The sequence below is a fragment of the Taudactylus pleione genome, unplaced genomic scaffold (assembly GCF_031769625.1).
Source record: "Taudactylus pleione unplaced genomic scaffold, aTauple2 ptg000093l, whole genome shotgun sequence".
NCBI classification, from domain to species: domain Eukaryota; kingdom Metazoa; phylum Chordata; class Amphibia; order Anura; family Myobatrachidae; genus Taudactylus; species Taudactylus pleione.
This window is the reverse complement of record NW_028284495.1, coordinates 15450505-15476058: the sequence shown is the minus strand read 5'-3', so window position 1 is coordinate 15476058 and position 25554 is coordinate 15450505. Positions and strand designations below refer to the sequence as shown.

Here is a 25554-nt window from a genome sequence, read left to right as displayed (position 1 = left end):
GGGGGCCACACTGCACACCCTGCACCAATACCAATACTATAACGCTGTGGCCATTTTCCTGATGTTTTTCCCGGATGCAGTAGGGAAATTGCGTGGTGCCCAGAGTCTACTGCTGCGGTCAGTACGCTGCTGGCCACTGGGGAGAGAGGAGGGGGTCCTTGTTGGGGAATGCACATGGGCCCCCTCCTCTCTTAATACACCCCTGGCCCTGCCACACTGCAAACATTGTTCAAGAATGGTTTGAGGAATATGACAGAGTTCAATCTAATTGAGCATCTGTGGGATATGCCAGAAAAACAAGTTGGTGTACAGAACTTAAAGGATCTGCTGCTAACGTCTTGGTGCCAGATGTCACAGTAAGAGGTATTGTGGAGTCCAAGGGCAAAATTTACTAAGCGGCGGGTTCTAAACCCCAGCGGTTTGACAATGGGTTATATTCTGTTCTAAACCCCGGTGGTTTGGTGACTGTTTTGCAGCGGGTTCTAAATGACAGCCCTATTCTATTCTAAAATTGTGTTTTGACGGCGGTTTTGGCCTTAGTAGATCTGCAGATAGCAAAACCGTCGCCAAACAGCAGTCAAAACACATAATAGAATAGAACAGGCTGTCATTTAGAAACCGCTGCAAAACCGCCACCAAACCCCCGGGGTTTAGAACCGAATAGAACCCGACGTCAAACCGCCGGGGTTTAGAACCTGTCGCTTAGTAAATTTTCCCCCAAGACTCAACGATCAGAGCTGTAGAGGCAGGTGGTATTAATGTTATGGCTGGCATGTGTGTGAGATCTATCTGTCTATAAGGATTTGAAAACTTAACCTCTTATATGCTATTGTAAAAGCCACCGCTTCGTGGCACAAAATTTAGAAGGGCAATGCCTTTAATAGCAAAAAATAAAAGTGAAATAGTAAATGAACCCCACACGCCTACTTACCGTCATACAAAAATTGTGTTTCGACTTCTGATTTATCGATAAGACCTCCTTCCAGTCTTTATTAGTACACTGTTGGTGCTTCATGGCCCAAACATCATTGCTGCAGAACAGCTATAAGTTCTTAACCTGTTACATATTCCTTGAAAAAGGAGTTTGTTTGTTTTTTTTAAATATGAAATTTTACATTATTTGTATTTTTTTTTTAACATATTGGACTTGAATTGCTTAAATGTAAGTAAAAACTGTAAAAATGGCAGTGTTCTAAAACGTTTGACTGGCGTTGTATATACATTGTACATTGTGGTCAGTGAAAGAGAACTTAATTTAAAACTTTTTTTTTTTTCTTCTAGTCAGCCATTTAAACGCTTATTAGAATAATAATTCGAAATTAATGTAAGGTGACCAAGACAGGCCTCATAGGACAATGCACTTGTAATGCTGCATGAGTCAGCTGTTGCTGTTCGGTGTTTGTTGTTGTTATTCTTTAAGCTTAATTCTGCAGTGAAAATTGAATTCTAAAGGTGCCTACACACTTGGTGATGTGCTCACGTTCTGACATTGTGTAAGACTTCCCCTTGAACTCTCCCCGGCAGTCCTGCACACGATTTGGTGTAAAAACTGTCCAATGTGACTAACTATCTATCCTGCATTCCAGTGCATTGCATCCTAGATTGGCAAATCTGCCTTACAGCATAGCAGATCTGAAGATGCTATGTACGACCTGCAGGGACGCGCATCGGCACCGTGATCGTTATTGGACACTCACGATTTGGGCACATTTTGCACGCTTTGTTGTCGCGATGCGTCGGAATCGGGCGAATCGTGTAAAATATTGCCAAGTGTGTAGGCACCTTTTTAAAGCTCTTTCGTCACTGCAGTTTATTTTACTGAATACTTTTTGGGGATGAGACCTGAAATAACCTTCAGGTTATCTGACTAAAGTTCACTTAGACATCCAAATGTGCCCTTTTATGTTTCATTAAGCCCTTTGTACTATAATCTTCTACTCCACACACAAGTTTTTGTCCATAGCAAAATGGTATCTAGCATCCAGTTAGCAGGGCCGAACTAGTGTTTTTGTCACCCGGGGCAAGACAGTAATTTGGTGCCCCCATAGTAATGCCCCTTCAGTAGTGCACCTATAGTAATGCCTGCTGAGGTAATGCCCCTGTACTAGTGGCCATATGGTAATGTTCCCATAGTAATGCCCCTGTAGTGGCCATATGGTAATGCCCCTGTAGAGCCTTCTGGTAATGCCCATGTAGGTATGCCCCTGTAGTGCCCACTGGTAATGCCCCCGTAGTGCTCCCTGGTAATGCTTCTGTAGTCCCCCTGGTAATGCCCCCGTAGTGCCGCTTACACGCACACTTACATTAAACCCCGCTCCTGTGACTGCCGCCGTTGGGTCCGCCCGGCTGCTCCCCGAAACTATGGGAGAGACGTCATTACGTCTCTCCCATAGTGCCTGTGGGGAGAGCCGGAAGCTGGGGTTCAGGAGAGAACTCCAGCCTCCGTCTAGCGCGGCGCTGCAGAGAAGAGCCGGGCGACCGCTGGTAATAAAATTACAGTGGGCGCCCGCCTTAGAGTCTCCCTGCGGCGTCGGGCTGGAGGTCACTGACGCTGGGTGCAGCGGCGCACCCGGTACACCTCCAGATCCCCCCCTAGTTGCGGCACCCTGCAGTTAGGCCAAAGTGCTCTACCTGTTTATTTTTTCAACCTTTTTGCTTTGAATATGAGTCTTTGCTGGGAAAGTATTCACTTTTGCTACAGCTCACAGGATGGGGAAGATATGTAAAGGTTATTCTCTAATAGGGGCCTTAACCCCATCACATTTGACACTTTTTTTGTGCACTGTTTTTTAGGGGCTTTTTTGGTTGTGAACAGGGGTCTGTATGGGCACTGTGACCGGCGCTACAGTAGTTCTTCTGTGGATTCGGACAAGACTGGCTAGCCTTCACTTCCCACACGCATCAATGAGCCTTGGGTTCCCATGACCCTGTCACCAGTTCACTGGTTGTCCTTCCTTGGATCACTTTTGGTAGGCAGAGGCGGCCCTAGGCATAGACATTCTAGACAAATGCCTAGGGCATTTGGAATGTCTAAGGGGCATCCAGTGGCTCAGTACTGTTAGCGGTGCAATGCACTGGGTCCCGTGACAATGAAGGGGACTACAGCCGGCAGTACTAATAATGAGTCACCCACTGACCCCTTAGAAGAGTACACTGCGCTGCAGCTGGCCTCGGGCAGTTTGACTGTGGCTCCTTCTCACTCTGACCAGGCTGTCACTATGCCTGAGACCATCCCCTCCCCCCCGAGTCCCCATCCCCTCCTGTCTATACTACATACATGCCCACTCGTTTCCCTGCCCAAGACCACGCCCCCTAGCCTCGGGTCTTCACCCCCTGTCTATTCTACAAGCACACTGCTTTCCCTAACTGAGACTCCACCCCCTAACCCCAGGTCCCCACCCCATCCTCTCCAGTCTCTTCTCTGTCATCATCTCACAGGCTCTTCTATTTCCTCTCCTATCCTGGGCCATGGAGCCCAGCCCCAGCAGGGACCACACAACTTCTTCCAGGACAGGTAAGTGCCAGTATCATCTATGGGGGTGGTCATGATGTATTAATGTAGTGTGTGTTTGTGTGTGCGTGGGGGGGGGTGTATTAATTTTATGTGTATGTGTCTAAGAGGTGTGTTTATATTATCTGTGTTATAAGTTATATGTGGGTCACTGATCACTGTTCTGTATTTTATGGTGCGCACTCTGCACTATATGACCCTCACTGTGACGCACTCTGCATTATATGACCCTCACTGTGACGCACTCTGCATTATATGACCCTCACTGTGACGCACTCTGCATTATATGATATGACCCTCACTGTGACGCACTCTGCATTATATGACCCTCACTGTGGCGCACTCTGCAGTATATGACCCTCCCTGCTGCACTCTCTGCTCTATATGGCCCCCACTGCGACGCACTCTGCATTATATGAATAAGGGGTGCATAATGAGGCCGTGTGTGTGTGTGTGTGTGTGTGTATGTGTGTATATATATATATATATATATATTATATTATATTAAAGAAGAAGTCTTATGTCCTCTGCCAGACTCCTAAAGCAAGGAAGAGTATGTATGAAGAGGTGGGAGAGTGTCTGCAGAGTTTGGTGGGATTATCTGCTAGGGGGCAACATCCAAAATCTTGCCTAGGGCACCAAATTGGTTAGGGCTGGCTCTGTTGGTAGGTACTAACCACTGCATACCAGGAACACTCTACACACCGTTATGGAGATGCTCTGACCCAGTCGCCTAGCCATCACAGTGTGGCCCTTGTCAAAGTCTCTCAGATCCTTGCGCTTGCTCATTTGTCCTGCTTCCAACACATCATCTTCATGAACTGACTCTTCACTTGCTGCCTAATATATCCCACCCCCAGACAGGTGCCATTGTAATAAGATAATCACTCCACTTGTCAGTGGTTTTAATGTTATTGCTGATCAGTGTATAACTGACTTGTTCTCCCCAGAAATGTTGAAGAGAGCAACTGTGTGCAGCTTGTGCCATCCCTCTTCCTGCCCTGATTAAGTGGGTAGCTTTGGTAAAAGCCAGGGCTGCAAAACCAGCCTTGGAGGAATGGGTGACAGAGCATATCATAATAGGAAGCTAATGGTCCGCAGAGTCTCCTGCCCACAATACAGTTTTAACGGACAGTGGGAGATTTTATAATATAATATTGATTTTATAATATATATATTTATTTATTTATTTTTTTTAAATACCAATTGCTGCCATGTCTGTGAAATTTCCTGCATTGTGCTATTAGTACACAGAGATAATACATAAAATTATGCAGAAACTGCAGATTCAGACATAGGCCCTTATATGCTTAATAAGTACTTAACTTAAGGCCCCCATACATCAGCAATTATGCAATTTGCAATGGATTGTGTATAAAAATCTTTCCCTTTTTCAATCGATTGCAAATTTTGCAAATTGCACGATTGCTGCAATCAATTGCTGATGTATGGGGGCCTTTACTATTTAAAGAAATAAAAACTATAGGATTGCTACACTCCTTAAATAAAATGAAAGTGAGCTATCTGAAGACACTGACTTGAGGTTTATTTTGCATTCTTGCATGAGCACAGACAGATTAGCTATCAGTAAATCATGTAGTCATGCTTAGTTACTTAGTATTTGGTCTCTGTACAATGTTCCTGGTTTCAGAATTATAAATGCCACAACAAAATGTGTTTTCATTGTGATTCAAGAAAATAGACACAATCTCTCAGCATAACCCCTGCTACTTACACTTTTAGTACAGACAGAACAAAGCTACTGTACACTCCCACACATCCTAGGGAGAAATGAGGGCTGGGAGAGGATTGCACTGCAGGTGGTGGGATTCCTGAAGTCTGATTGCATGGGAAAAAAATCCTTACTAAGGAGTAAGGAGGTGTAATCACAATGCTGACATGACTGGAATTAAAGAGGATTTTTGAATAATAAACTCTTACCCTGCTTGCACCTAGTAACAGCATGCAGCCATTTATAAATGCAGTCGCAATTTCTGACTGTACTAAGTGCTACTGTCTGCCATACTATAATATATAAACCACTAAGGTGCAGGAAAAGCTTGGTACAATTAAAGTGTGACTTCAGGACATTAGTTTAGCCACAGGCCTCCTGATAAGTATGTTTCCCTTATATTAGTCCATTTGTTAAGCATTAACACAACATTAATGCTTTGGTGATGTCGCTGTATTCCCAGGCCAATATTGCAAATCAGTCAATAATTAACTGCTGCTTGGACTGTGTGAACATTTTATATTTCATACTGTGTAACAATTGTAGAAGTGTATGCAGTAATACAGTTAGAATCCACAGGTCATTATAAACAGTCATGTTACCAGTGGCGACTCCAGAGGTGGGGCTACAGCGCAGTCCAAAATTCAAATTGAAGAGCTACACCAACTGCCAGTCAGTCCTGACCACCAAAGTGTGGCAGCGTTTCGGGTGGCAGTTGGTGTGGCTCCCCTATTTGAATTTTGTACTGTGCTGCAGCCCTACACCTTGAGCCGCCAATGCTTGTTACCCACAAAATACCTGCAGTCAGTTGGCTAATGGTTAGAATTTAATTGATTTTAGTTCTTGTTCAGTTTCGTCGAACAATTGGTATATTTCTATATATTTGTGTATTTTCTATAACATGGTATTCTTATATTAAGAATTGAATACTGAATACTTTGTTATGACATTGTTTATATAGTTTGTGACTGTCTATGATTATGGTGAATAATTTGTATCTGATCTACAGTCATAAGTTAGGGTTATTAGTAAGGTTGACAGTCAATTTGAGAATTTACTTATTTGTCCATGTGATGAGTAAAATATCTAATGAGAATGGTTTTCATTTATGGGGGGAGCAGAAGACTGGCAAATGCGCACTAAAGAAGTCTAGCAATTTATTGTCTATGGCTAGGTATTAAACATTGATATGAGAAGGAGACAACAACTATTATATTTACAGTGCTGCCTTGCTTTTCATTTTTTCCATGGTAGAATCGGAAGTTTTTGATTATGACCAGCCTGGCGATTCAGTGGTTAGCATAGCCGCCTCATCACACTGGGCTCCCTGGTTTGATTATGATCAGAGCCCTGTCTGTTTGGAGTTTGTATATACCCCCTTTGTTTGTCTGACTTTAGACTGTAATCGCCAATGGAGCAGGGATTGATATAAAGTATTACACATACCTCCCAACCATCCCGATTTCAACAGAACAATTCGGCTTTTCAGGCACTGTCCCACTAGTGGGTCTCACTGTCCTGTGGAGGTGGGCACTCTGTCACAGCAGAGCAGTGCTGAATGTATCCACATGGTCATCCGTACTGTGTAAGGAGAGGCTCGGAGCTGCCCAACTGCTCCCAGAGTGCCGGTCAAGTCCCCAACAGGACCAGAACGGGAGCAGACACTCGCCTAAAAATGAGCACGATGGGGCATGGCCTTGTGTTTCTTGAGGTCATGCCCATTTTGTTGGACGCATACCTTCAGCATGCACACAAGAGTCTCGATCCTGCCTTCCCCAATGTCAGAAGGTATAGATTACATATTCTCTTTACAGTCCTGCATAATAAGATCTGCAATATTTAAATAATTACAATTCAGGAGAGGAAAATGTCAAGTAGGAGCGTTTTTTACATTTCATGGGGAGGTGGGCGGTGTGGGGGTTAGAGTTCAGATAGTTGTGAATTAAAAATGTGTATCGCGGGATGTTCAATATTCCTATAGTACTGTACAAGTTGCCTTTTATTTAAATACAGCTGATAATTACAAGTTTATCAGTGTAATATTGTCCACACCTTGACAGAATCTGAGCTATTTCACATTGAATTACTAAACCGCTTATTAGAAGCTGATCTACTGTTATCAGCAGCTTCATGCTGAAAGAGGTCCTTCAATAGTCATTAGTCCACATACCAGTAACTCAGTGTTTTGGCCATATCTCTGATGTTCTGCATCTGTGAGTTCATCACAATGACAGCTTTGTTTGGTCAGTGACCTCTCCCATCAGCCAGTCACATTTTCTGTACTGCAGGAGTAAATGCTAACGTGTCCGCTTTTGTTCTAAAATACAAGGCCAAAACCATTTCCCACACTCACCACTTTATGTCTAATACTAAAACCTCTGTCAGATAAGTTATCATAGTAGACTCTTAACTAGTCCAAGTCACATTATTCAAAAGCCAGTTGTACAAAGTAACAAAGAGGTCCTAGCAGTTCTTGGAGCAGTGATTTAATCATTTTTCCTCAATTCTTCATTGGTCGCGGTTCATATTGTCTAACAGTGAAAATCTTAATTCTGTACCAGAAGCCGACCACAAAAATTAGAAGATCTGCAACTCCGGTGACTAGTAAGCTAAACCGCCCAGTCAGCAGGCTATTGGTGGTTACTTAATTTCCTTACCAGAAAGAATTGCTGGCTGGAGGGTAGAGTACAGCCCAGCATGCTATTGGCATACTTGGTGCGCGTTTGGATCCGTGGCTTTTCAGGGAGTTTGGTACGAGACCGTCAGAATCCCAACATATTTTTGTAAGCATTATAACCCTTCCCTCCGATAGCCTAATCCTCCCCTAGTGCCTAACCCTAAGTCTTCCCCTGACCCTGTACAGGCTCAAGAGGAATGGTTAGAGATGTGGAAGATATTCAGATACTTTTTTTTTTTCTATCCTAACTAAATGATTGAGTTAGATGTATTCAAACACTACAGTGTGAGCATAGAATAGTCAACATTAAAATACAGCATTGATATGCATTTTAATAGTTCCTAGTGCCCACTCCCTTACTGATTTATTTATTTATTACCAGTTATTTATATAGCGCACACATATTCCGCAGCACTGTACAGAGAATTTCTTACCATTCATATCTGTCCCTGCCCCAGTGGAGCTTACAATCTATATTCCCTATCACATGCTCACACACAAACACACTATGGTCAATTATTGTGGGGAGCCAATAAACCTGCCAGTATATTTTTGGAGTGTGGGAGGAAACCGGAATACCCGGAGGAAACCCACGCAAGCACAGGGAGAATATACAAACTCCACACAGTTAGGGCCATAATGGGAATCAAACCCATGACCTCAGTGCTGTGAGGCAGTAACGCTAAGCATTACACCGTCTGCGCAGGTTGTGTCTTTTATACAGGCACTCGTTTAGTCACATACTTCACACGTCTTTTGTTCAGACTGGTTTGTGTTATTTGCTTGCGGGGAAAGAGTAAGAACATTCCTGTGTAGAGAGGTCGGTTCTGACAGAAGTGTTGGAGAAAAGTATAGCCCAGGTGAAAGCCCCCTAGTGGTGGTTTCATGATGTTTCTTTGTACTCTGCTTTTCTGAAATGTATATATTAGTAACTTTATTTTCTGTCTTTATTTTAAAAGTTTAAAAACTGCATGATATACTTACTGTATTTAACAGGTTCATTAATTTTATTTATTTTCTGTCTGCAGGCCATTCTTGGTGTGGGATACAGTCTACATATAGAGGTAAGACAGTATGCTATCTATAGGTCTGTAATATTTTTGCTAATTGGCTGAACATTGTTACTTAATGTTATGGGGAGAGCAACGTTGCTTAAACAGCCAAGTTTGCCAATCAGCAGTAACTTCCCATACCTTTTCCGGGTTGTAAAGTGCTGCAGGAGTTTGCTGATGGCTGAGCTTTTCCTTCTGTATAAATGTAATATGTTAATGTTTCCTATGTACAAAGCAGATAACTGAGCTATTGCCTGTACTAGATTTAATTTATAGATCAGTGCCATCTGCTGGTCATCAATGACAACAGCATCTGTGTCTCTTCTGTTTCTCAAATAACTACTATGGTACTTATTTATTAAGCCCAATTTTAATAAAATTATGCAGAAACTACAGTTTCTGCATTATTTTGTGAACGGTTGTTGTGTACTAATAACTCAATGTGAGATTTTACAGAAATCTCCTGCAAAAGGCTTATTAACGCTGCAGACTGAAGCCCCATTATTAATAAAGGGAACTACGGTCTGATCCCTATATACCAAACTCTGAAATCCAAAGCTTTTTGGAGTTTGGCTCAGTAGGTTTACACCATCCTCTTATGGTGTAAACCACTTTATGCCTATGGAGACATTCTCGCAGGCCTCCAAGCGGCTCTGGTATATGACATTATGCACATGCACAGTGTCTGTTTTTCTCAGAATGGGCTCTATTTACTACAATCCACATATTGAATGCGGATTGTAGTGTGATATTACCGAGTGAATTCGCTTTGCGAATTCAGGCAATATCGCAGGGATTTACTATATCAGGGACAGAGCTTGTGATAAAGCTCTGTCCCTGCGGATCCCATCCGCACTCTAGTCGCGGTATTTTTGGAAAAAATACCGCGACAAAGAGCCCGCGCATGCGCCGACCCACCGTCGCTGCTACCCCCCACTGATGCTAAGCCCCGCCCCCCGCGATTGCGGACCCCCGCGACCCCCCCCCCCTCCCTTTATTACACTTACCTGCATCCTCCTGGCCTCCGGTGATCTTCTCCGGGCTTCCCGATCAGGTGATCTCCCATACTGCACTGGGACCCGATCACCTGATGACCGGGCCGCAGTGCACTATGGGAGACCAGCTGACCGGAGAGGAGCCGTCACCGGAGGCCCGATCACTGGTCCCTGGATTCAGGTAAGTAAAAAAAAAAAATGTTTCAATTTTTTTTTTTCTTTTTTTTACAGCAATCAGCTTGCGGTCTGTTTAGACCACATAGCTGATTACTGGTACCGGCTTCCACCTCTGCTCTCCCCGTTAGAGTATAGTGGGAGCCCGGTAACCGGGGGAGACCCTGGATAACGCCACCTCCAGGTGGCGTTATTATCACAGGGCTTCCCCCGGTATTTTTTTACAATTTATTTTTAATAACTCTGGTCGGATCACATTTCCCATTACAATTATGGGAAATGCGATCTGCTTTACTAAAAATAAGTGATACTAGGGGTTGGAGTAGAATTTTACTAATTCTACTCCAATTGCCCTGTAATAACTACAGGTGAAACTAAAATAATGTGAAACGGGTGTGAAAACACCCTTTTTCACTTTATTTTAGTAAAAATAATGTTAATAAATAGAGCCCAATGAGTCTTTCTCCTCCAATATGCCAAAAATATAAATTGCAGGGACAGTGGTGATCGCTACTGCTGGCCCTGCGATTTAAGCAGAGTACAGCCTAGAACAGTGGTTTTTAACCTGTAGCTCGCTGTCTTAATTTTTTAGCTCACTTAGCTGCAGTACTGCCGAGTCAACTAGGAGGAAGTAACCTCTGACATGTTCTCCCCCGTGGCATCGACGCCATGGGTGGAACCACAGGGAAGCACGTCAGGTGATTACCGCAGCCTCTACAGCAATTACCTGACGTGTTTCCTCGTGGTTCCACCCACAGCATCTATGCTACAGCCCTGCCAGAAAATCAAACAGCAGCCTTCCTATATCTATTGCTCCTCTACTTGCACGTACCTCCTTGGAGCTGGTAATTAACAGTGGAATGTGCCTGTGCTTAAATTTTATTTACAAACTACAACAATATCACTGTAATAATTTCATTTTCTATGAAACATTTTTTTTTTTCCCATTAAATTACCTTAAATTGTTCAGTTATTATTAGCCAGATTTTATTTTTTTTCTGAAGTAGCTAACACCTCAATTAACGTTGGAGACCATTGCACTAGAAGATATGTCGTCCGATCTGGCGGATTGAAGCGGCATATCTGGCAAATCATCGAGTGTGTAACTGCTATGTCGCTGACTATGCGTGGTCCCGTGCGTCGTTGGCAATATCGTTAACGTGGGCCATGTTGCCGAATGCAGAATGGCCGTCGCACCATCGCTGACTGCATCGGCAAGTGTGTGTGCACAATGTGCTGGGCCCTGTTGCTAACTAGGTTGTACACCCTAGACATTATCTAGTGTGTACGGGCCTTTATAGTTAGTACAGGAGGTATTTTTGGAAAAATGTCTGTTATGAGACAGACTGTTAATAAAGGCGGCAGTGCTGTGACTATTACTAAATAGGCTCCATCTGTGCTTATTCCACCAATTAATTCTTATATTTCTATAACATTTATAGCATAAAGTTCTAGCCGATGCAGTAGTTCACTATAATAACATTATGTGCATAATAATTAGGGAATGAAAGAGGGTGTGGGCTTGTGAGGTTAAAGTGATATATAGTACTGTAAAATGTTGCAATTTAATATTTGCATTTCTTAAAGATGGTGAAAAGGAGTCTACAGAATGATGACGGATCCATAAATTTAGTTAGAAATAAGCGAGAATGGGTCATCCCACCAGTTTCAATATATGAGGAACAGGACAATTCCTATAAGAATCCCATTGCAAAAGTAAGTGTACTTGTTGAATGTAACTGATACCTGGACTATGGGGTATATTTACTAAGTTGATTTGTCAAAGCTTTGACGGATTGATCTGATTTAAAATGGCAACAAGAATCAATGATAAATCATGCTGGTTTAGCAGTTATTTCTGTTGCCGCGTTAAAACAATTGGTCACAGCCGCCGATCAGAGCCGCAGGTTTAGTAAATCATCCTTCCCAGTTTTACCTTACCTTAGAAGTTGAAGCTGATTTTGCACAGTATGACTTATTTAGAACTGTCTGTAAATTTCTTAAAATATATATTCTCAAAAAGTATTTTCCGTACTTCCTTTTACTACTAATTTGTATTTTCATCCTAAATGGCAACTTGCAGACTATTCTACTTGTCAATTTCAATCTGAATTAATGTAAATTTTGCAACTTGGATTAAAAAAACAATTTTTGTCAGGTTTTTTTTTCCTTTAAGTAACATCAAAAAATGTCTAAATTGTATTTTTAAAATAACAGAAAATGCTGTAAAACGGTCTATTTACTAAGCTGTGTTAAGAGAAAGTGAACGGTGACAAAGTACCAGCCAATCAGCTCCTACCTGCCATGTCACAAGCTGTGTTTCAAAAACTGGAAGTTAGGTGTTGATTGGCTGGTACCTTGTCACCGTTCACTTTATCTCCTAACACAGCTTAGTAAATAGACCCCTAAAAAACTGGTTTGAAAAAGTCGACTTTGTAAAAAGAAGCATTTTGTACCTCAGCAGTCTGGCTATTCTTCCTTATACATAATTGAGTGATTCTGTTCAGCTCTGTTGAGTTTTTTTGTCAATTGAGGGTTCACAAGAGGAGGAGACCCCTCCCATCCTATATGAGGAGTCCGATAAAGAGGTGTGGCGTTGGTCAAATATGGACAAATCCTTTACCAATATCAGGCGTAAACAGGTTGATTTTTGCCTACTAAAAGACTGCTACATTAAAACATCGGGCTGCCTTGCACAGGACCTTCCGATGTCTCAAAGCCGCAAGTCTATTACATTTACCCCACAGATTCGTTTATCAACAAGTATATGCAGCGAGTTTTATCACTCATTGTGAATGATAAAACTTGTTGATAAATGAGACCCTGAATTTGGGCCTTGGATTTATTTCAGTCTGTGAACGAAGTGCATTAAAAGTCCATTTCACACCCTGCATCTAATGAAGTTTCCTTTAGTGTTTAACTGTGGATTTGTATAACTCTCCTTTACTGTTATTGTTTTACAAAAGTCTTTGAGGTAGCTTTTATTAATATTCTATTCTGTGCAATTTCCACTTCATTTGTGGATTTCCTCTGGATAACCCGGACATTTTTTATTATGTTTTTATTTTACACTCTATATCCACCCTACTGAATACCCAGTATTTACATTGGGTGTGATAGTACAGTCATTAGTTTTTAGATGTATTATAGACTAATATAAAGCCTATGAACACATTCAGTTGTAATCATGTAGACACTTTTGGGAGGCTGGAGCTGGACACTTGCCGTTAGGGAAGGAGACTGGGGCGGAGTTTCAAGATCCTGCAGGGACTGATGGGAAAATTTCCTTCTGTCCCTGCAGTTTTCGTGAAGGTAAAGTATTTACTTCATATAGCACCATTCTGAGATGGCATAATATAAAGTTAAGATTTATTGAGTATTTTTACATGTTTTTACTTGCAGAATAGCAAAAGTATTAACGCACTGTAGAGTGGCATGCGATCCTCTGAGATGGGTAGTAATGGAAAACATAACTGCATTATCTTCTCCTTTTGACCCTTTGCTGAAAAGTGAAAATGCTTAAATGCAGTAACGCTCGTTTCTGCTTTTAAGTAAAAAAAAAAATACATTGCTGAATAGAGCCCTAGGAAACTTTTTATTTATTTTAGTTTGTCTGATTTTTCAGCTCCCCGATAAAGTTAAGTCACTTTATTATGTCCCTCCCCTTGAGAATGTAAGCTCTTGCGAGCAGGGCCCTCTACCCTCTTGTGCTTCTCCTTACTTTATGTTCATCTACTTCTTACTCACCACTAGGACACCTAACACTTGGTGCCTATGCTTTGTTGCTTAATTGGGTGTTATGGCCACCTATGTATCAATGTATATTATCCATGTCCTTGTCCTTCACTGTATTGTATTTTATTGTAAGTCACTTTTTGGTTATGTACCTTGTAAGGCGCTGCGGAACACTTGTGGTGCCATATAAATAAACAACAACAATAATAATAATAATAATAATAATAATAATAATAATATGGCTATACTAAATAATTGCTTTTTTTTTTTTTTTTTTTTTACCCCACCAGATACAGTCTGACATTAAACTGGACCCAAATATTAGAATTCGCTATTTTATCACTGGCAAGGGAGTTACAGAAGCACCACTTGGTATATTCATTATTAATGAAAGAACGGGTGAATTAAATGTAACTGGGATTGTGGACAGAGAAGAAATACCAATGTTTTTTGTAAGTTGTTTTTAACAGTTGTTTTACAGTAACAATCTATTTTCAGTATATGACCAATAATCCTTACTTTTTATTGCAGGGTGATCTCTTCCTAAATCCCTTTTTTATATATATATTTGGGGAGTAGTGATTTCAGACTTGTAAATAATCTTATCTTTGGTGTGTCTCAAACTTTTCTGAAAATGTGCGATGACAAAGTGCATAGAAACAGAACATATTTTTTGGGACAGGAAGCGCACTTGGCAAGCTCCTCCTAAGCCACGCTTGCTTGTGCTATGTTATGTTATATGTTGTCACTTCTTCTGTTTTCACTATTTTTTGAATAATTGTCTCCACCCATGGATTTTTAATGGATGTTTTATTGACGAGATTTCTTTGCAAAGCACATCTGGAAAATAATTTATAGCACCAGCATATGCTGCAGCGCTTGGAAACGCTAAAGTCTTCTTAAATTCTATATATATATATATATATATATATTGCAGCATATCCCCAACATTCACAATAAGAATATTGCATAGACATTCCAAATGCACCAGATACCTGCAAAAGTGTTCACGAACCGCCGAGCCACAGTGGAGAAGATCACCCTCTAAGGCAGATTTTCTCCATTTCAAATTTATGCGCTCATCCTATAGTGCTGCTCTCTCCCTCGCTAAACGGTCATATTTCAAGATCCTCATCTCCTCTCAGTCCTCTAATCCCCAGCGTCTCTTCGCCACTTTCAACTCCCTCCTTCGCCCACCCCCTCCTCGTCTCCCCTCCTTGCTCTCTGCCCTTGACTTTGCTACCTACTTTACATCTAAAATTGATTCCATACGTCAGGACATCATATCCAACCAGTCCCCCTGCTCTCCACCTCCTCCTTTCCCAGATCACCCCTCCCCATCAACTTTACCAACTCTAACATCTTTCTCCCCTGTATCTGGAGATGAAGTCATGGCCCTCATCCGGTCCTCCCTTCCCGCCTCCTCCGCTTCCTCTCTTTCTGCCTGCTCCCATCTTGCCCAACTCATTAACCTCTCCCTCTCATCAGGCACTGTTCCTTCTGCATTCAAGCATGCCCTTGTCTCCCCCATTCTTAAAAGTCTGTTCTCTCCACTCCACTGAATCTGACCTCACGAAAGTCAGCAACGACCTCCTTGTTTCCAATTCCAAAGGCCACTACTCTCTTCTCATTCTCTTTGATCTTTCTGCTGCTTTTGAAACTGTGGACAACCCTCTCCTGCTGCATATCCTTCACTCCCTTGGTCTACGTGACACTGCCCTCTCCTGGCTGTCATCCTACCTCTCTGACTGATCTTTCTCAGTTTCCTCTCATGACTCCTCTTCCCCCCACAGCCGTTTACAGTAGTTGTTCCCCAAGGTTCTGTTCTTGTACCACTACTATACTTCCTCTCTAGGTGAACTCATCAGATCTTTTGAGCTCCATTATCCTCTATATGCTGATGATACTCAAATCTACCTTTCCTCCCCTAATCTCTCCCCCTGTCTTCTGACTCGACTCGTATCTCTACTGTCTCTCTGCTATCTCTTCCTGGATGTCCCAGCGATTTCTTAAACTTAATATGTCTAAGACAGAGCTGATCATCTTCCCACCCTCCAACATAACCTCACTTCCCACTATTTCTTTATCAATTGATGGAATAACTATCTCATCTAGTCCCAAGGTGCGCTGTCTTGGAGTTATCTTGCACTCATCCCTCTCCTTCAAACCACATATCCAGAACCTTTCACAGTTCTGTCGTTTCCATCTCAAAAATATTTCTAAGTTCAGACCCTATCTCACCCAGGACGCTACTAAAACCCTCATACACTCACTGGTCATCTCCAGATTGGACTACTGTAACCTCCTCCTATCTGGCCTCCCCAAATCCCATCTCTTTCCTCTCCAGTCTATCCTTAATGCTGCTGCACGGCTTATCTTCCTCTACAAATGCTCTACATCTGCCTCCCCTCTCCTACAAACACTCCACTGGCTCCCCTTCCCTTTTAGAACCCAATTTAAGGTTCTCACGCTCACTTACAAAGCCCTCACCCAATCTTCTCCCATATATATCTCTGATCTCATCTCCCTTCACTCTCCTCTCCGCTCTCTTCGTTCAACTAATGCACGCCGCCTTTCATGCCAGCTGATTACTTCCTACCACTCCCTCCTCCAAGACTTTGCCCGCGCTGTTCCCCACCTCTGGAACTCTCTCCCACTCCCCATCAGACTCTCCACCTCTTTGCAATCCTTCAAATGGGCTCTTAAGACCCACTACTTCATCAAAGCCTTCCAGCTATCATTCTAACGCCCTGCTACATGCTCCTTCTTCCCCATCTGTGTCACCCTGTTTGTCTTCCCCTCCCTTTTAGAATGTAAGCTCTTACAAGCAGGGCCCTCTACCCTCTTGTGCTTTTCCCTACTTTAGTTTCATCTACTTCTTACTCACCACTAGGGCACCTAACACTTGGTGCTTATGCTCTGTTGCTTATCTGGGTGCTATGGTCGCTAATGTAGGAATATATATTATCCATGTCCTGGTCCTGTAGTGTATTGTTTTGTAAGTCGCTTGTCTACAACTTGTTTATGTACTTTGTAAGGCGCTGCGGAACATTTGTGGCGCCATATAAAAAAATGATGATGATAATAATAGACTATGAAATTTACAGTACAATGTAAAATTTCAAACTGCCACCACTGAGAAACTGTGTATTAATGTGATTTACAGTGCATCCGGAAAGTATTCACAACGCTTCACTTTCTACACAGTTTGTTACAGCCTTATTCCAAAATGGAATAAATTCATTTTTGTTCTCAAAATTGTACACACAATACCCCATAATGACAACGTGTAAAAAAAAAAATTTTTTGCAAATTTAATTTAAAAAAAAACACTAAGAAATCACATGTAAATAAGTATTCACGGCCTTTGCCATGAAGCTCAAAATTGAGCTCAGGTGCATCCTGTTTCCACTAATCATCCTTGAGATGTTCCTACAGATTAATTGGAGTCCACCTGTGGTAAATTCAGTTGATTGAACATGATTTTGAAAGGTCTTTCTTTCTTTCTTTCTTTCTTTCTTTCTTTCTTTCTTTCTTTCTTTCTTTCTTTCTTTCTTTCTTTCTTTCTTTCTTTCTTTCTTTCTTTCTTTCTTTCTTTCTTTCTTTCTTTCTTTCTTTCTTTCTTTCTTTCTTTCTTCACTTGACAGTGCATGTCAGAGCACAAACCAAGCAGGAAGTCCAAGGAATTGTCTGTGGACCTCAGTATTGTCTCGAGGCACAAATCTAGGGAAGGGTAAAGAAAAATTTCTGCTGCTGTGAGGGTCAAAATGAGCACCGTGGCCTCCATCATCCATAAATGGAAGAAGTTCGGAACTACCAGGACTCTTCCTAGAGTTGGCCGGCCATTTAAACTGATCGGGGGAGAAGGGCCCTAGTCAGAGAGATGACCAAGAACCCGATGGTCACTCTGTCAGAGCAACAGCATTCCTCTGTGGAGAGGAGAAGCCAGATGGAAGCCACTCCTTAGCAAAAAGCACATAGCAGCCCGTCTGGAGTCTTCCAAAATGCACCTGAAGGACTCAGACCATGAGAGACAAAGATTGAACTCTTTGGCATGAATGACAGGTGTTATGTTTGGAGGAAACCAGGCACCGCTCATCACCAGGCCAATACCATCCCTACAGTGAAGCATGGTGGTGGCAGCATCATGCTGTGGGGATGTTTTTTTGCGGCAGGATCTGGGAAACTAGTCAGGATAGAGGGAAAGATGATTGCAGCAATGTATAGTGACATCCTGGTTGAAAACCTACTCCAGAGCGCTCTTGACCTCAGACCGGGGTGACTGTTCATCTTTCAGCAGGACAACAACCCTAAGCACACAGCCAAGATATCAAAGGAGTGGCTTCAGGACAGCTCTGTGAATGTCCTTGAGTGGCCCAGCCAGAGCCCAGACTTAAATCCAATTGAACATCTCTGGAGAGATCTGAAAATGGTTGTGCACCGACGCTTTCCATCCAACCTGATGGAGCTTGAGAGATGCTGCAAAGAGGAATGGATGAAACTGCCCAAAGATAGGTGTGCCAAGCTTGTGGCATCATATTCAAAAAGTCTTGAGGCTGTAATTGCTGCCAAAGGTGCATCAACAAAGTATTGAGCAAAGGTTATAAATACTTATGTACATTATGGGGTATTGTGTGTAGAATTTTGAGGACAAAAATGAATTTATTCCAAAAAGTGAAGCATTGTGAATACTCTCCGTATGCACTGTATATAATAACACACAATTCCAAAATATTGATTTAGTATAATGACACTGGTAGTAGAACTTCACCCTTTACAGGGAATCTGTATGTTTAGCCGCCGGATCAAATACCAACAGCGGCAGCCCGGCGGGTAGACATCCCGATAGCTGAAGATAAGTACACTAAACCTCCCCCCTAACCTTTAACCTTCCCTTAGTGGTGCCTAACCCTAACCTCCCCCTGTTAGAGCCTCAACCCTCTCCCTTCCCCGCACCCTAATCCCCACCCTCCCGGAGGGGTGCCTACGCCTAACACTCCTCTTTCCCTAACCCACCTGGGGCGAGCCTAACCCTAAATCCCCCCCCCTCCCCCCTGGGGTTCCTAAACCTGCACCCCCCCCCCCCTCCACAGTGCGGCTAGATGCTAAGACACCCGGCATACCATCGTTCGGTATGCCGGATGTCGGGATTCCGTAGTGGGGCTAATGGTAGGTGTCGGGATTTTCTACAGCTATCTTTAGTCCCATGTCGGGATGTAAGTGTCAGGATATCGGCAGGCGGGATAGCGGGTGCCAGTATCCTGACTGCATCCCATTTATGGTATAGAGCATGGGCTGCATAATCTGTAAGTATTGTGTTCTTTCTAGAGCATGCATATTATAAAGGGACAACAGAGATACAAAAGCTGGTAGCAATACTTCTCATGCATTAAACAACATAGCACACATATCTGATGCGCTATTTGGCTTCCATAATTATTGCTGTTAATGCCGAAACATTGTGGATACACTCAGAGTAGGGGTTAAGTGCACCTCAGCCAACCCCGTGTGTTACAAAGAATTAGCCTAATCTTGTTCCATTTGTAAATGTAAATTATTGTATATAAGATACCTGTGTTGTTAAAAACAATATGGAAGTTTCTATTTGTAAGTAGTAATATATCCCCTGTTGTCTAATAAGAAGGCTATATCTGGAGTTCCATGACATGTATAAAAGCACTTACCCTGCAGTCTGGTGTTTTTCTATGGTCACAACATTCCTTGGTGACTTGTCTTATGGTTCTAATTTTACAATAGATTGTTATATACAGATCTATAGATAAAGCTATTTTATCATTCACAAACATTGCTATTAAGGTTTAATGCGTTACAATAGGACATAAACTTACAGTTTTTTTTTTTTGTTTTTTTTTTTTTACTTGTGTCAGCTAAAAGGATATGCTCGGGATCAGTATGGTAAAGATGTGGAACCTCCTATAGATCTACGAGTGAAAGTTATTGATATAAATGATAACAGTCCAGTATTTACACAGGAAGTGTTTATTGGTACCATTGAAGAGTTGAGCCCTACAAGTAAGTGTATTAATGAAATACTTTATGTACAGTAATAGACCAGCTTCCACGAAGTCAGGTTAATTTACATGGGTTCAAAAAGACCTAGGGGTAAATTTACTAAGATGGGAGTTCTATTTAAGAAGTAATGTTGCCCATAGCAACCAATCAGATTCTACTTCTCATTTATCTAGCTCAGTCTAAGATGGCGAGTTATTTTGGTTGTAAACTTCTCATGTACTATTTGTCTAGCAACATCACTACTAATTATGGGGTACTCTTCTCCAGCATGTCATATGCTGACTCAAGGTAAAATTGTGCTGGCACTGCTGTCTTAATATTTATTGTAGCCATCTCTAGACGTGCGCTGATATCAACCAGTTATAGATGTCCTGACTCATTTAAAGCTAGACAATAAATAAGGAGTAAATTTGCACCTTGGCAAAACCATGTTGCACTGCATGCAGGCAAGTATAAATTGTGCATACAGTCGGAAGTTTGTCTAGCTGAACTCTAAATTACAGTGTAAAAATAATGCTGCCCATATCTGTTTGAAAAAATGAATGCATTTGTACTACTTGCTTCGCGACATGCTTTGTCCGGGACCAAATTTGCACCTATTTTTTGCTTTGCTCCTAAGAGGGGTATTCAATATGGGAGCGAAAAGTCCGTGCTGGACTTTTCGCTCCACATCGGAGATTTTCCTGGGATAAAGTATCAGGCGGGCGGCCGCGTGCTTTATCCCCGTATTCAATATAAAACATATAAGAAAACGGGAACCTGCGAAGTGGGATCTGCGAAAAAAAATGAAATTTATCTGGAATAAATTGTAGGACCCCCCCTAAAACTGAAACACATGGGGGATCACTATGGGTACCCCCATTTTAGCCTGCAAATGAAAGTCTGGTATTTAAATAGCCACGGCAGGTGTTTTTTTCCCGACATTGAAGAAGTGTTGCAGAAGAGCACTTCGGTTATATTTTTCGTTTTTTTAAGTGGTCCCATCAAATTTGGGGTACATGAAAATGGGTACTAGCATATTTTTATGTCCCTAAAGTAAGTTTTTTTTAAAAAATTCTGCAACTATGCACCTGCCGCTAATTATCTATTCTAGATAACACCTGCCGCATACTTGCGGAATAGCCCTGAACCTATTTCCTTATTGTTAAACACTTTTTTTTCCTTTTTTTTTTTTTGACAGTTGTTTTTAAAATGTCAATCCCAGGGGTGCAGGCTTTTTTTTTTTTTTTTTTTAAGCCTGCACCCCTAAACCCCAATTCTGCACTTTTTTTCGCCACCTATTCAGTGGTGAAAAGTTATCCCCGTTTTTTTTCAAAGACTTTTCGAACCTGCGAAAAGTCTTTGAAATTTGAATACGGTGTAAAACCAAAACATGCAAAAATGACGTCATCTGTGCAAAATCATCGCCAAAACTGAGTTTTCGCTCCATATTGAATACCTCTGTAACTCTAAATAAGGCCATAAAGCGTAATCCATTAGTACATTTAGGGGTCTATTTACTAAGCAGTGTTAGGAGACAGAGTGAAAAGTGATAAGGTTCCAGCCAATCAGCTCCTAACTACCATCTCACAGGCTTTGTTTGAAAAATTACAGTCGGGAGCTGATTGGCTGGTACCTTATCACTTTTCACTCTGCCTCCTAACACTGCTTAGTAAATAGACCCCACAGTTTATACAAGCAGGAATACAATGTATACTTGATACCTTTTTTTTTTTTTTTTAATGCAGATTCTCTTGTTATGGTTCTAAATGCAACTGATGCAGATGAGGAAAATACCATAAATTCTGAGCTCGCTTACAAAATTCTCTCTCAAGAAGGACAGCCTGGGATGTTTATGGTGACTAAGAATGGTGAAGTTCTAACAACAGTGGCTACACTTGACCGAGAGGTAATGGGCCTTGTTTCAACATACAAAATGTAATTTATTCATTGAGAGCTCTATGGAAATTTGGGGAGTTCAGGGGGGGGCAAGAACCCAACTAATGGAACCATGGGACTGTTCTCCTACAGATTGTAAGCTGGGTGAGCAGGGCCCTCTTACCTCTCTCTGTATGTTATAACCGAGCCTTGTTTTATTACGGTTTTATTGCCAATTGTAAAGTGCAACAGAATAGGCTGGCTCATATAACTAAATGTTGTTAATTAATAAACAAATTTAATGTGTGTTTTTTTTTTTTGTTTTGTTTTTTATTTGTTTAGCAAAAAAGTACCTATGATCTGATTGTTCAAGTGAGTGACCGAGGAGGAGACCCAAATGGAGGCTTGTCTGGAACTGCTAATCTTAAAGTAAAAGTGAAGGATGTAAATGACAACATTCCGCGTCTTGAAAAAGAGCAGGTATAATAAAAAAAAACGTATAGCTGGTATCATTTTCTATTCACACATTCTGAGCGCACTCATAGAATAGCTCTGACAAAGTATGGTGCACAATAATATGAAGTCTTAATTTCTTAAAGAACACACTCCACCCATTTCTCCACCCATTTCCTCGCCTTTCACTTCAGTCCGTTACATCTGAAATGTCTGTGGTCTCATAGAAAAATGTGAATTTATTCGACACAATATGGTTGGTCAGGTTCTTCTCTTTATATTTGCATTTATAAATTTGCTTCCAAGTCACTTATACTGAAGATAACCATGTTACCTTGACAGAACAACAGTACCACCTAGTACCCACATTTTATAAACTTTATAAACGCTTAATGGCATATACAAAGCATCACTTCAATATGGACTCTGTGCTCAGCAAGAAGAAACTTAAAGCATTTCTGCAAATACTTTTCAGAGTAATTGTTTTTTTGTTTTTTTTAAATAAAAAGAGGCGGTTTAGTGTTTAATTATTTTTGATTTTTAACGCTTCTCAACACCATTTTCCATTGAGCATTTATATAACTTAATATAAATATTTTGCTTAGGTACAAATTGGGCATTTGTGACTCCCCAGGTGGAGATACCAGACCATGTCCGTCATTGAAAGGCACCAAGTTTCTGCCTCTGGCATTGAGTTTAAATTATTTAACACAATGGGGAACCCACAACTAATTCTTATAAAAAAATAAAAGCAATCATTAAAACTGGCCCAATGTAAAGGATTTTCGCATTTGCTTTTAACTGTATCCTAAATCCTATTGCAGTATGAAGGAAGCGTTGAAGAAAATATTGCCAATGTTGAAATATTACGCATGAAAGCATTTGACGACGACGAGGAGTTCACAGATAACTGGCTGGCTAACTTTACTATAGTGTCAGGCAATGAAGACCACTACTTTGAGATCATAACGGATACGCAAACTAATGAAGGCGTGCTAATGTTGGTGAAGGTAATATGAACTGATTACATTTGGGGTTAAACACTCAATTACTTTGATTTATTTTTTATTTTTATATTTTTGTGGTTTCACCCTGCACTCCTAAAATACCTTCTGATCTCCTGGAAATGTGTCCTCTTTCCTTAGAATACCTGCATTATGGTTTCACGGGTATACTGACCCAAACAAACTTCATCCATCACTTCCTTCAGCCTCTCAGTCTACTAAAACTATTTTTTTGTGTGTTTTGTTTTCAAGTTGTCGTGTAAGCTTAATCCTATCCGTGCTGACTAATGTAGGCCTTGTAACAAGGTGGCTCCTGTTGGTCTCGCTGGGCCTTAATCAGCAGCGGACTTGATGCAAATGTTTACGCAGTTCGAGTGATTATTTGCCATTGCGCATGCGTGGAAGTCGCACTGTGCACACGGCGATTGCATTGTGATTATGTTCACGCAAAGGATCCATTTGCAAAGTGTCATGGTCAGCGTTTGGGGGAGGTAATCTTAAGGTAATGCAGGCGTGTCTGACCGTTTCCAGGCCGGCTCATGGGCGTGCATAATGAAACCATAGCGATTGCATTCACAGCATGAGCACTCTCTGCTTGTGGGGAGAGCTGCAGTTATTGCTGCTAGTCAGGCCTGTCATAGATGCTGCATGACTGCTCGATGTGCGATGATTGTACCGATGTTTACGCAGGAGTGTGACATTGCATGGATATGAGAAGGCTGCAGTGGGCGTCTTTATGTCTGTGCTTTAGCAGGCTTTAGCAACTGCGATCCGTAAGCTGTTGCAAATGCATTTGCGTCCGTGCTGAATCAGGCCCGCTGTTTTCCTGGACAGCCGTTCCAAAAGCAATAGATCCTTATAACTTTCCTACTGAAAGTGTGATTTTAATTGAACAAGGAAACATAATGTGAGCGGCTTTATTTTCCTGTTGGTTTATGCAATTTTGATGTTTTAACATCCAGAAATTCACCAATGCTGTGTTATGAAGGATGGTAGCTTACCAACTTTTGCATGAATTATTTGTTGAATGCGTGAATGAACATGTTTTGTTTTACAGAATGTATCCTTCGTTACTATTCCCAGTTATACTGGGATTTTACACTGAAATAGTAATATAATGCGAGTTCATATTTAGGGCACAGACTTCTCCCTGAGTAATATTGGCATTGCAGTACATATCACTGACATTTAGTAAAGTTGCATCCAATGTACGATGAGCTCCATGTAAAATAATTTTTTTACATTTTTTTCAGGAAGCAGACTATGAAGTGCTGCAAAGCGTAGTACTGAGCGTGATCGTATCAAACCGAGCAGAATATCACAGCTCAGTCAAGTATTTGATTGCTGGAGGAGGCGCAGGCGGTGGTGGTGGTGGTGGTGGTGGTGGTGGAGGAGCTGCAGGGGGAGGTTCAGGAGGAGGCGGAAAACCTGTTCCGATCAAAGTGATGGTGAAGAATGTTCGCGAGGGTCCTGTGTTTAAGCCAAGGAGGAAGATACTTGCTGTTAGTGAGGGGAAAACCGTGATAAATAGAGTGATTGGATCATACCAAGCATTTGATGCAGACACTGGGAAAGTTGCAGAGCACGTCAAGTAAGTTGGCCTGTTTTTTTACTATGGGAGAATAAATATGGATGATATATTCACATTGTACAAGAACATGGCTACATTATCAAATGTCGTCATCCTTTTTATTATTATTTTTTTTTTATTTGACTCGAGTCGATGACTTTTAATTGTTAATCAACCAACTATGAGCCAATGACGCTACAAATGTGTTATGGTAATTGGTTAATAGCTGACACAATATCTAAGCAGCTGTCTCTTTAAAACAGGTACACAAGAATAGAAAGCAAAGAGACTGCGCTACTGGATGGTTAAAAAATATTCAGGAGTCCGTTACTATAGTAAACTATAACTTTTAATATTACACCCACTTAATCACTAACTTAGCATAAAAATCTATACAAATACATAACAAATGTGAAATTTCATCAGATTAACTACAGTGTTACTATTCGTGAAAACATCAGTGTGAATCTAATAATGGTTATAAACCCAAATAAATTGCCATCCTTGTGGGGACAAACTGTGTGATAAAGGGGAAGCAAAGGATCATTCCCTTGGGAGTGGCCTCCAAAAGTGTTTATACACTCCCCAAAAGACTTCATAGTCTCGCAACATCCACTACAGTGAATTGCATATAGATGTCTGGTGAAACTGCTGTAGTCACTCTGACCTTGTAATTACAGCTGATCAAGTGTCTGCCTTTAAGTAGTGAGTGGAATGGTTTCCCAGCATTGCTATCAATCGTAATATAGGGCGCTCAGCAC

At 41.5% G+C, this 25554-nt stretch overlaps 1 protein-coding gene across 1 annotated transcript in view; it reads left to right on the top strand.

Annotated features, from left to right (window-relative positions):
* Positions 1 to 25554, top strand: part of LOC148526854 (desmoglein-2-like) — a 51933-nt gene that overhangs the window by 9253 nt on the left and 17126 nt on the right. The window contains exons 2-9 of the mRNA XM_088469579.1: positions 8949 to 8984; positions 11729 to 11857; positions 14167 to 14328; positions 19765 to 19909; positions 21637 to 21797; positions 22109 to 22246; positions 23044 to 23229; positions 24477 to 24814. Of these exons, the coding sequence (XP_088325705.1) occupies positions 8949 to 8984; positions 11729 to 11857; positions 14167 to 14328; positions 19765 to 19909; positions 21637 to 21797; positions 22109 to 22246; positions 23044 to 23229; positions 24477 to 24814 (1295 nt within the window). The remainder of the gene's footprint in view (positions 1 to 8948; positions 8985 to 11728; positions 11858 to 14166; positions 14329 to 19764; positions 19910 to 21636; positions 21798 to 22108; positions 22247 to 23043; positions 23230 to 24476; positions 24815 to 25554) is intronic.